At 42.3% G+C, this 13,010-nt stretch overlaps 2 protein-coding genes across 20 annotated transcripts in view; both read left to right on the top strand.

The window, feature by feature from the left end:
• Positions 1-4,996: 4,996 nt before the first annotated feature.
• MYCBP2 (MYC binding protein 2) overlaps positions 4,997-13,010 on the top strand; it is a 282,485-nt gene continuing 274,471 nt past the window's right edge. For all 19 annotated transcript variants that reach the window (XM_055096857.3, XM_055096853.3, XM_063595814.1 and 16 more), the window contains exon 1: positions 4,997-5,509. In XM_055096857.3, coding sequence (XP_054952832.2) covers positions 5,208-5,509 — 302 coding nt within the window. In that variant the 5' untranslated portion in view covers positions 4,997-5,207. The remainder of the gene's footprint in view (positions 5,510-13,010) is intronic.
• LOC130540719 (uncharacterized) lies at positions 4,998-5,081 on the top strand. The gene has a single exon (XM_057299595.1). It carries the CDS (start codon positions 4,998-5,000, stop codon positions 5,079-5,081), a length of 84 nt encoding a protein of 27 aa, XP_057155578.1.

Here is a 13,010-nt window from a genome sequence, read left to right as displayed (position 1 = left end):
TTGAACACTGTTGGTGGGAATGTAAATAAGTACAACCACTATTAAGAACAGTTTGGAGGTTCCTCAAAAAACTTAAAATTGAGCTACCATATGACCCAGCAATCCCACTGCTGGGTATATACCCAAAGGAAAGAAAATCAGTATATAGAAGAGATGTCTGCGCTCCTGTTTGTTGCAGCACTGTTTACAATGGCCAAGATTTGGAAGCAAACTTATTGATGTAAGTGTCCATCACCCTATAAATGGATACAGAAAACGTGGTACACACATACACAATGGAGTACTATTCAACCATAAAAAGAATGAGATCCAGTCATTTACAATAGCATGGACTGAACTACAGATCATTATGTTAAGTGAAATAAGCCAGACACAGAAAGACAAACATCACATGTTCTCACTCGCTTGTGGGATCTAAAAATCAAAACAATTGAACTTATGGACATAGAGAGTAGGATGGTTACCAGAAGCTGGGAAGAGTCATGAGGAGTTTGGGGAGGGGAGATGGGGATGGTTAATGGGTACAAAAAAAAAAAAAATCAGAAAGAATGAATAAGACCTACTATTTGACAGCATAATAGGGTGACTATAGTCAATAATAACTTAATTGTGTATTTTAAAATAACTGAAAGAATGTAACTGGATTGTTTGTAACTCAAAAGATAAATGCTTGAGGGGATGGATACCTTATTCTCCATCATGTGCTTATTTCACATTGCATGCCTGTATCAAAATATCTCATGCATCCTATAAATATATACACCTTCTATGTACCCACAAAAAATTTTTAAAGTAATAACAAAATTTAAAAAAGATTAATCTAATAACTTATAAACTATACTAAGGTTTTCAAGGTTGAAATGCTATAGTTTTAAACTTTCTGTTTTTAGGACAATTATACTTTATATAACTTTCTACATCAGTTGTGAAAACATCCTCTAGGCTAAATGCATCACAACAATGAGATTTTGAAAGAATGTGATTTGCATTCAGATATATAGTATTGAATTCACATACTTAAAAAACATATACTAATATATTTTAGGATAATTTTTCAAGGATGAAAATGTCAATATATAACTTAGGATCCCTGGAACCTAAATTTTTGGATGTGGGAAAACTTGGACATATAATTTACATCTTTTAAAACTACCATGAATAAAAAAGAAAAACATTAACTCATCATGCTTACAAATTACTGAATATCCCAAGGCCCTAAAAATATAGTTGTTTAAAGCATGAGGTTAAGATAGCCAGGGGATGCAATATGTAATTTATGTTTAAAATAATTTCGATAGCCACGTTGAATTTTTCCCTTCAGCTTGGAGTACTAAATATATTCTATGAAATATACTTTATTTTAAAGTGCAATATATTTGTTAAGAATGCACTATCTTATTACCCTTAAAAAGAGAAGGTCACTGAAGAGTAAAGCATGTCTTCACTCTTCAAGCCTAAGCTTTTTCTTTTTTTTTTTCCCAAATTGTTCTCAGCTACCAATTTTGTTTTTAAATTCCCCAATACATTGTTGTACAAATCCAGGAAACAAACGCAGACTTTACCACAGCATTTTCAGCAGTCTCGATGTACCTAATAATATACATACTTCCTGTGTTTGTAGTCTTGTAGCTTTAGTACAATATTAACCCTTTAAGTGAAACAAACAACACTAATCTGGTTCCTGCCCTGTTATTTACTACATCAGCACGGGTAGCTTCCTTTAAAAACAAAATCGTTAAAGATGAGAGTAGGAAAAATGTAAATGTGATAAGAGTTCAAAAAACTGTGGTCCAGGTTTGCAATGTTAAGTGGAAAAGAACGACTAAATCTGTGATCACAAGGTGAAAGATGAAGCCATAGTCTTATTACATGGGCACAGGACAGAGAGATCTCTTTTGCGAAATGAGCATACCAACCACAAAGAATAAAACATACTACGCCCGTAATAAAATGGGCACAGGCAGGATTTGCCGTAGTTCAATGCTATTCTTTGAGGGCGAATGTGTCGTGGGTGAACTGCTGTCTAGCCCATTCCGACACCCAAGCCGCCCAGGCGGCCCCCACGCCCCCCGGCTGCAGCCCTCCCTGTACACACAAATGTACACACGCCCAGCCCGGCCGCTGGAGGAACTAAGATGGCAGCGCAGAAAGCACGGGGGCCGAGCTCGGTGGGGTGGGGCAAGAAAAGCAAAGCCCTCTGTGTTTTTTCATTCTATATAGGTCCCCCTCTTTCCCCAAACACAAGGGCTGCGTAAGGCATTCGGTAGTAGAGCTCGCAGGAGCGGCGGGAGGGGACGCTTGCTTTGCATACTGCCAGAAACCCACGTCTCCGATCTGCAGCGACGGTTCAGGCGACCCTCGCGACTTGTGACCACACTCCCCTTCACGTCCCCTTGACAGTAGAAGTAAGGGTGACTCCAAATGCCTTTTTCTTTCTGGCATGCGCCCCACTCCCCCGCCATCCCAGGGGAGCCTTCCAAGTTGCCCAGCTGCCAAGGCGGTAGCTGTGGCAGTTGCAGGGACCGGGGAGCGCGCCGTGCGGAGGCAGGAAGAGGAGGAGGAGGAGAAAAAACGCTGCACTGGCTATCAATTTTGAGGAGAGCGACCGCTGCCGCTGCCGTGGAAGGAAACGCTGCCAACCGCAACAGAAATGCCACTCTCAGATACCTAAGTGAGCATGTGTGCGACTCTGCGCACGCCTAGTTGCGCAGCTCAATGACATCGGGCTTCTTGGCAAGTTATCCAGTTTCCGGGTTTTGAGTGTACCCATGAGGCTCCGAAGGGGCCTGTCTGGGACTGAACAGCAGTAAAGATTGAAGCGAAATTAATGAATGGTGGGAAGAGCCCGGAGACCAGGGCAGCCACGCGGGTCAATGTCCACTAGAAACTCTAAATGGGCAGTGACTGCACATTCCACCACCTGAGCCTGCGCTGTAAATGTTTTCTGTGCAAGCAACATTCATTCATTCAGCCAACATCTATTTCCCTCCTGTTCAGGGCTAGACCCTGTGCTAGGAGCCTGTGATGGTTGAACAGACACCATTGCTACCCTACGGAAAACCTAGTGTTTTGTTTAGTATGTGCTACCATTTGTGAAAATTCATGTGCCAAGTTGGACATCCTAGATCCTTTAAGTCCTCCCTCAATCTCATGTAGTGGGTATTCTTTTGAGCATTATTCAGAGGAGATAATTTGCCCAAAGCCAGACAAGTATTAAGTAGCAGAGTCAGGATCCAATTCCAGGGCTGTCTGATTTCAGAGCCTTTTAGCTACCCTGCTAGGTCTTGCAATAGTAATGGGCCCTCTCATTGCTTACCTGTCAGGCCTTAGAATTCTTAGAATTTAGCTGCCTCTACACCATTGTCTTGGTTCTCACTCCAGGGTTAGGGGCTGCCTGGTCAACACTGAGGTCTTTAACTGTGCTGAAGCATTAGGATAGAAATTTAGCCTAATAAATACTTACTGGATACCTACTACATGCAAAGTCCTGAAGTGGCTGAAGGAGACACAAAAGCAGCAAGCTCTGAAGGAACTTAGGTAAGGAAACAAGACAAATACAAAAACTTAACAGGGCTAATTACAGTACTAAAATACTATGATTCCACATGTCTTGTCCTTTGTTCCTATGTTTATCCCACTGCTAATTATCTTTAAAAAAACTAAATGAAATCCATCCATTATTTAAAGCTTCAGAAAAAATGCATTGCTTTCAGCAACCTTCCACCCTAAAACTAGAATTAATTTATTTTCCTATTCCTTGTTGTTTGCACTTCTCAAACACTAAGGAGGATTTTTAAAAATTTATTTTATTTTTTTTAAGAGAAGGCCATCCGAAGAAGAGGCACAGATATAAGAACTAGTACATAGATGAAAGATACAGTACTGGGATGACAGAACTTATAAATTATTTTGTCAGGACTGTAAATTAGGAAACTCTTCAAATTGAGAGTCAAAGGATAAAACGTAGTAGGAATCAAAGTGCATTGGCACGTATATTTCTAGAGCATATACTTAGATGGTGTTCGTAGGTTAGCTTGGAACAAAGGACTGAGCAAATGTTACTTTTTTATAGACAACAACAAGATATGTGATGGATCTGACATTTTCAGACGCTATACAGTCTCAGTCACAATTATTGTTTCAGATCGCATCCAAGAATTATCTTTAAAAATGTAAGTTTGGGCAGAAAAAAATAAACCATTAAATGACCACTGCCAAGAGATAAAAGTGCACTCTTAGGTGAGTGAGGAGTCAATAAAAAAGAGTAATTTTAAAAATATTATTGCTCCGTTGAGAACAAGAATTTGGGAATGACTCTGGCTTGTGAATACTAGCCTATCTGTTATACTTTCACACACAAAATACTTTCACACACAAAAAAGAATGTGCTAGATTACTACCTGTCTTTGTAAGTAAAAGCTGTGTTAAACAAGCGTAAATCCTAATGACAAAAACCATATAAAATAAGATCGCTAAAGGCACTTCTAATTGGGATGGTTTTCTCTGCCTTAAACTCTGAATTAACCAGCACAATTCACAGTAAATCTTCCTGTTGGCAGCAGAGCCTTGGAGAAGAGGTAGCAGAAGAGCGTGCCACTCCTCCTCTGGCGATGCGCACGTTCCCCCTTGCTTTCTGGTCCTCGTTCTTCCACCTGGAGGGAACCTGAAGTCGAACGTCAGTAGCTGACAGCCTCCCCAGCACTTTCCTTACTCTTCTTCAAGCTGCCAGTAAAACCCGGAGAAGTGGACTACTTCAGATTCCGCACAACCCAACAGCCCCAAACCCAAAGCCCCGAGGCGGAGGGAGTGGTGGCGGAGAGGGGGTGGGGAGGAAAAGGGGCGGCAGTTACTGAGCATGTGCGAGGAGTGGCGCATGCTCTGTGAGGCCGGCAGCTTCCCATTGCGGGTAGCCCCGGCGGTGGTAGCGGTGGTAGCGGTGGTGGCGGCGGCAGTGGCGGCACCGCCTCCTCCTCACACTCCCGGGGTGGCGGGGTTAGATGAGCGGCCCCAGTAGCGGCGAGGGCGGCGCGGGGGGGAGGAGGAGAAGAAGGAGGAGGAGAAGGAGGTCGCTGTCTTTGTAGTCTCCCTGCTGCGGGAGCCAGAGGCCGCCGCCGGAGCCGTCGTCGTTGGAAAAGGGCTGTGTGTGCGCGCGCGTGTCTGCCCGCCCGGCCCGCGGGGACGAGGCGGCGGCGGCGGCGGCGGCGAGGATGATGATGTGCGCAGCGACTGCCTCCCCCGCCGCCGCCTCCTCGGGGCTCGGCGGGGACGGATTCTACCCAGCCGCCACCTTCTCTTCCTCCCCTGCGCCGGGGGCGCTGTTCATGCCGGTTCCCGACGGCTCCGTGGCTGCTGCGGGGCTGGGGCTGGGGCTACCCGCCGCGGACTCCCGGGGTCACTACCAGCTGCTGCTGTCAGGCCGGGCCCTGGCCGACCGCTACCGGAGGATTTATACCGCTGCGCTCAATGACAGGGACCAGGGGGGCGGCAGCGCTGGACACCCAGCCTCCAGGTGCGTCCCCAGGGTGCCCTTCCTTGCACCCCATGCCGCCCTTCCTTGCGCCCCATGCCGCGCGTGCACCCGCGTGTGTGTGTGCTTGCGTGTGTGTACCTGCGCATTTATTGAGCTTTCAGTCCGCTCTGGATGTCTGTTGGCAGGAGCACTTATCGAGATAGGAGGGTGCGGTGGCTGCAGTTTCTGCTGTGTGTGTGTGTGTGTGTGTGTGTGTGTCTGCCTGCCTATGTGGGGGGATAGTGAGGGGTGGTAGGAGAACCTGTGATGCTGGAAAAGGCGATGGTGCTGGTCGGCTGTGACACGTGTGTGTATCGTTGAGGTAGGAGGTGGCATGGGTAGAGAGGGTAAGAGGATGATACACGAAGAGAATTGCAACAGTGGCAAGGGAAGTGGCGTTTTCAGTGTCTCTGCCGCAATGTTATTTGCACGTGCCGCCTCTCCCATGACATTCCTTCCAGCCCTTTCCACCTCCCTTCAATCTGCCTTTCACCAAGAGGAGTCATGGTATAGATTGGTTGAGTTTTGGATAAGCAGGCCCGAGGGATAGGCGTGAGGTTTGCTTTAAAAAGATTTATGAATAAGGGACGCAGATGGAGATCTGTGTAGATGCGAAAGGTGTCTGATAGAGATTTTTAGAGCTGTACTTTGATAACCGGGCCTTTTGGTCTTCTAGAAATGAGGTGGCAGTTACTCTTGTGATCTGATGTCCCATCGGCCATTTCTCTTCATCCTCTGTTCGATTTCCTCTGTTACTTACAGGCTTTAGAGTAGAGAGGGTTTTGTAGGGAAAAGGGGAAAACTGCAGAACTTCAGAATATGACAGCTGGTACAGCGTTCAACTGCCACTAGCTAGAAAATCTGAATAGCGCGTAGATCTGTCTCTTTTACTTGGGTTGGCTACACCTTCAGCTTCCTTGATGTAGATGTTCAGTTGGTTTCATTTTCTTTTTCTTAAAATGTGGGTGCTTTTTTTTGCTGAGGGCTCTCCTATTGTTTTCTTTTCCATGCCCTTACATGCCGCATACCCTGAAGGATGGTGACTGACTTGTTTCACCAGCTTTGACAGTGGTAATTGGGAGTTGGCTTCATCTTTTTTTTCCCACAGCTTCTTGCAGTACATGGGGAAAACATAGTAGGAAACTGTCAAAATGAGTTAAAGAGTTTACTGTTATTTATTGAATGTGCAATTTATTAGGCAATTGTCAGATGTCTTTTTCTCCCATTATGAAAGGGACGAGGCTGTAAGTCAGGTATTTGTAGTTTATCACTAGGTATCATGGCTTATCTGTTGGAGACAGTTGTAAAGTTGGAGCTTTGTTCACACTTTTTCTAGGTTAACCAGTTTTCTCATGTCTGTGATTGTTTACAGGATTGGGCACAGCAGTAGTTTTACCATATGGATGTAAACGTGTGTAACTATTTTTTGCTATCTGAACTGAAGGCCAGAATGGCACAAGTCTGTTTCTTGCTAATGCTTTTGAAAATAGCACAAAACTACGTGAGACAGTTTGCCCTGATAATTAGGTATAATTTTGATCTGTAAATCTCTAAATTATGGCACCGCAGGAACATCTTTACAAACTCCTCTCAAAGAATTTAAATTTATTTTGTGTATGGTTTCCAGACTTATGCAATAATTTTTGACTGGTATATTCCTGTTTTGACTTTCTACTACTAGTGTAATATGATTTCTGTGTATCTAGAACTATATTAACGGTTTTAGACAAAATTAACATAGATTAATCATATAACATTTGTGAATGATTTTTTAGCCCTTGGTCCATTTTTGTACAAGCTGTCAATGAAAAGTAATGAAGAATTAGTTCAAGTATTTCAAGAACTACTCATGGAAATCAGCATTATGTTATGATATTGCCTGCTAATGCTTGTTCAACACAACATTATTGTTTATTTAAGTTCACATTATTTTATTACAAAAAGTAGCCTGCAACTACTCTATTGATGATTTGATTAAGAATTAAATCACATTTCTTATTAAAGATGTTGGGGAAAGTAGACTTGGGGTTTCGGCTCTGAATGAGTGATAGAATTATTTGTATAGGGACACAAGTTAAAGGAGAAGATGATATCTTTTAGAGAGACTGAATGGAGCAATAATACAGAATGAAGCTCTAGTGAGTATCAGGTTTAAAGGTGTGAGAGAAAGGAGACAGTGAAGGAAACGGAATCAAAATTAAGAAGAAAATCATGAAACAGGAGCCTCTGTGGCTCTAGGAGAGTGGATTGAAAATTCTCAGAAGTGGTAAATGTTGAAGAAAGTGAGAACCGTTTTCAGGTCATTGATAACTTTTGAGGAAGTGGTCAGAATAGAGGGATGTGGTGAGGAGTGAATGGAATGTGTTTTTGGTAACTCAAGGGGATTTCAAAGTTGAGGGAAGGATATTCAAGTATAGGAGGTTGGGTGGGATATGCAAATATGGGAGGCTAAATGGAGAGACAGAGTGAAGAAGTGAGAGAGGGGATAATTGATAGGAAAAGGTCAAAGGGATCTCAGGGACAGGAAGAGGTCAAAGGGATCTCAGGGGTAGAGTTAAGGTGACAGGTGGAGAGGTTAGCCATTGAAAAAAGGAGCAGTTAATATAGAAGGGGTGGAGGTGAGTACTTGTAAATATAAAGACTGGGAGTTTATTGAGGATAGGCATCATATCCTATTCGTTTTGATAATCCCAATGTCTAGCACATTTTTTGGCATGAATTCTGTAAACATCAAGTGCCTGCTCTGTGCCAGGCAGTATTGCAGATGCTGAAGATGTAGCGGTGAGCAAGATAGACAAAGTCTCGGCTGTCTTGGAAAATCCACTCCAATGGGAGAAATAGACAACTCATAATTTCACTTAGTAATAAGTAACTGTGAAGGCAATAAAACCTATTTCATGTGATAGGGCAATTTGTAGTGGGGCTATTTTAGGTAACATGGTCAGGAAATGTCTCTTTGAGAGTTGGCATTTAAATTGAATTGCCATGATGAGGAGGCAGATATAGAGGAAGAATGTTCTGGGAATTTATAAAGGCCTTGAAATGGGAACAGGCTTGTGTTCAAGAAACAAAAACATGATGAGTGAGTTATCAGTCAATGTCAAATGAATTAATTACTCTTTGCTTTAGGTGTACAGTTGAGAAGTTGAGAGTTTCAAACCTAATGGACTCAGTGACTTTGATGACAGTCTAACAAAGTGGTTAAGAGCTTGGGCACAGAAGCTAGACTGGTTTTGCATCCTGGTTTTGTCATTTGCTAGCTGTGTAAATTTGAGTATATTACATAACTTCTATGCCTCAGTTTTTTAAATATGTAGAATAGGGATCATAATACTAACATGAATTGTTTTGTAGATTAAATGAATCAATGTATGTGCTTGGCATGTTGACTGCTATGAAATATTAGTTACTGTTTTTTGTCTGTTTGTTTGTTTTTGCTGAGAATGAGGGGTTTGGGGACTTGAAGAGAAGGCAAGAATCATGTCTTACTCTTATTTTTGGTCTCAATGACCGTGTAGAATGTGGGAATAACTCTTTCATTTATCCAGTGACTGAATAGATATATTTTTGGATGAATGAGGCCAATCAAAATCGGAACATTCTCTTGGGGAAAGGGGTTGGACAGGAAATGTATGAAGGAATGTTTGATCTGTTCTGAATGTGAATGGTGGTATAACCATGCACTTGGGAGGCACCATAGCACAGTGGCTAAATGTTAGAGCACTGGAGGTAGACTCCCTTAGTTCACGTCTACCTTTTTCTACTTGTGTTAAATTGGGCAAGTTAATTAGACTTTGTCTGTTTCTTTACTTGTAACTTTGTAGTGTTATCAAAAGGACATTATGTCCGCACCTGGTAAGTGCCCATGAAATGTTACCTGTTGTTATTATTAAAATCACATTTAAAATTCCAACCAGCATGGCACTGTATGTTTTTCCACACAAAATAGAAATGGAGAAAACCTAGTTGAGTTGATTTAGGGTTAAAGAAAAAAGAAATGGAAGGTTTTGGGGACAGTGTTTGACTATATGGTAAAAAGGAAAGTGATGCCAAGAGGGAACTGATAGACTGGAAGATAAAGAGGAGTCAGAGTATCTGGGTCCTGAAGTCGTAGAAGAACAATGTTAGTGAAAACAATAGAGGGGATTGTGACCAAAATGGGGAATCTAAACTTAACCCCCTTAGTTCTTTCAGCTGCTTTATCTCTTTCTTGTTGGAAATGGTATTTGAGTCCATCCTTCAGATGCATGGGATTTTGGTTGTAAGAGGTTAAGTAGTCATTTTAGCAAAAGTTCAGGGATAATTTTATTTTACTTATTTTGAGACAGGCTGGAGTGCAATGGTGTGAACATAGCTCACTGCAGCCTCAACCTCTTGGGCTCAAGTGATCTTCCTGCCTCAGTCTCCTCCAGTAGCTGGGACTACAGGCATGCACCACCATGCCTGGCTTGTTTTTTATTTTTTGTAGACACAGGGTCTCACCATGTTGTCCAGGCTGGTCTTGAACTCCTGAGCTTAAGTGATCCTCCCACCTCCCCCTCCCAAAGTGCTGGGATTATGGGTGTGAGCCACCATGCTCAGCTTGCTCAGGGATTATTACTTAGCACTAACCATTGGCCCTATAAAAATTTATAAGACACAAATTCTAGACTTGAGTTTACTGTCTATCTGAAAGTGCAAGATACAAAGGCAGATACTTATAGAAGTGTTAAATGAAATGACCAAGAAAGTATAACCTACTATGACAAAGGCATGGCATTCTAGGCTGGCTTAAAAGCATCAGCAGAGACAGGAAAGCACAGTTTGTATGTAGGTAACAGTAGGAATTCTGTTAGAGCTAGAATGCAGGTGTCATGAAGGACAGTAGTGGAATTCATTCTGGAAATGGAGGCTTTGGCTAGGATGGGGCATCTTGAAGACCAAGGTAAGAATTAGATTTTATTCAGTAGACACTGATCACCCTTGATGGTTTTAAGCTATGAAGAGACGTTATTTATTGTAGGAATATGTCAGGAAGTAATGCGGGATTGAATCTGTATGTGTACATCTGTATTTGTGCATAGGTAGTAATTTTCTTCATGTAGCTGTTAATATCAGTGGAATCCTGTATAGTGTATAAACACATGTTAAGGCAAAAACTGCTCTATTGGTATACTGGTAGGTAGAAATGTGAAATGAATTAGTTTCCTAACTCAAGAGAAGAGAAAAATCTTGCCTCTGGGCTTAAAAGGAAAATAAAAATGTCAATCTAAAAATACTTTTGTCCTTTAAAATATTTGTTTTAAAAATCAACAGAATAGTCTCACTTTTTTCTCAAAAACCAGATTAAACATTTAGGTTTTCTGAGGAGGGGTTAGGTTAATTGAGGTTTAATTTATATACAATAAAATTCATCCTCTTTAAATGTTCATTTGAAGAGTCCTGAAACTATCACCACAGTCAAGTATAGACTGTTTCCATCACTTCAAATAAAAAGTTCTGTCAGGCCCTCCTACCCCTGGTTACTGACCGCTGCAAATCAGTTTTCTGTCACTAATATTTTACCTTTTCTAGAATGTCATATAAATCTAGCTCCTTAAGGACAGGGCCCCCAGGTATTGTTCATCTTTCTGTCTTCTATCTGTATTTCCTGTAAGTGGAAGCTAGACCTTAAGGGTTTATTAGGTGTTCGTTAGAAATTTTTTTAGCAAGAATATTGTATATGGCACTGGGTACTGCATGTTGCATCCCATCCAGAGGTGGTGAGGTTGTCTCACTATTTAATATGTTAAATCTGATTATTTGGGTAAGACGGTACCTACTAGATTTCATCTCTGTAAATGTATGCTTTTTCCATTTGTAAAGAGCAAGTAATCACAGGGTAAAAATTTGAGCACATTGTGAATGCCTTTTACCTAATGCTTTTAGCATTCTTTGATAATCCTTGTCTGAGTCAATAATTTCATTAGGGGTTGCAAAATGATGAATTAAAAAATAATTCTGTTATTTCTTCTATGTTTATTAGCTGGTACTCTTCTGCAAAGAAGAGTTGGCCTTCACTGACTGTCAGTGAAATGTAGTTTCTCCTAATCCAGCAGCATAAATGCTTAATTCTCTTCCCTCATTAGCCAAATTGGTGTAATAGTCCAGTGGTAGTGTGGCAGGTGCTGTGATTAGGCTTTCAGATCCCGCTTTCAGGCACATGTTCCCCTAGCCCTTGGCAATATTGGCAGCTAAAACTGATTGCAGCTGAGTCCCACTCCACGCATTGCCCTGAGCCAAGAGTTGCCTCCGCCAGAGTCATGCCTCCTCTTCACGGGCAGTTTACATCTAATATCTATACAGTGTAGGGATATAAATGCCTAGCGCTTTTGCTATAAGACAAGCCAACCTTGAAGTCTATCCCAACACCAGAGAGCTCCCCCATGGGTCTGGCTGAGGGCTTCCTGGGACTGCACTGCAGATCAACTCCTTCCTCTGTTCAGTCTTACGTCTTTCACTGCCCCACAGTTGTTGGTTCGGAGGGTACTCCACAATAAACTTCCGGTGTGCACATCTGCATTTGAGAGTCTGTTTCCTGGGAACCCTCCTACCCAAAGCAGTTGGTGCCAGGAGTGGTCTCAGAAAGTAGACTTTACAGTGAGGTTTTGAAGCTGGATTATTGGCTGGCTGGCTGGCAATGAGAATCGATTCTGGTGCTAGATGGAGCACTAATACTGATAACGCTTGGCATGCACTGTAGCTATGCAACTTAAAACTTTCACTGGTGGTGAGTTGGAATGCTATTCCTGTCGAAGGGAATGCACTGGTGGGTGCACTAGGCTTTTGAGAAGTTCAGAGAAATTAATTATTAATTATGAGGACGATCAGATGGCTTTTGGTAAATAACATTGATAGATTGGAGAAAGATGATGCAAGGTGGAAGATAATTGGGGGCAAAATGTAAAAGGAAATTTATTTAGCATCATGTAAAGAAACACATATACAGTAAGAGGAAAAATCTAAGGCTTTGACCCAAAACTTAACTTTAAGGGTAGCAGAGCACCAAGGTAGGTAGAATTCTCTCTCAGCTATGCTAAGGTCAGTGTTCTGGTTGGGCAGGAATCCTGACCCTTAGGATGGGGCATCTGAGTGCACTTGAAAATCCTGAAACCCCAAATTCCTCTTAACCCTCTGGGCCTGCAGAAGTGGCCTTCTTCTACTAGCTAGAGGGGTTGCTTGCAGGCTGTGCTGTCCCTCTTACCCCCAGCTCCTCCTCTCTCCCCTACTGACTATCACCAAACCAACAACTAGGGTTAAGTCACAAGAACACCTAGTTCGGGGTGCTGGATCTGCGAAGGGAGGAAGGGACTGTACACACAAACACACACACACACACGTTCCCAAACTGCACCAAGGCACCCCAAAGCACCACCACAGACACAAAAGAATACCATGGGATATTTCAGAATTTTAAAGGAAACACAGCAATATCTGTCACAAATTACTAGCTTGAGGTAGTTCACAGTTTTGACATTAGCTC

Source organism: Pan paniscus, chromosome 14, assembly GCF_029289425.2.
Source record: "Pan paniscus chromosome 14, NHGRI_mPanPan1-v2.0_pri, whole genome shotgun sequence".
NCBI classification, from domain to species: Eukaryota; Metazoa; Chordata; class Mammalia; order Primates; family Hominidae; genus Pan; species Pan paniscus.
This window is presented reverse-complemented; position numbering and strand designations above follow the sequence as displayed.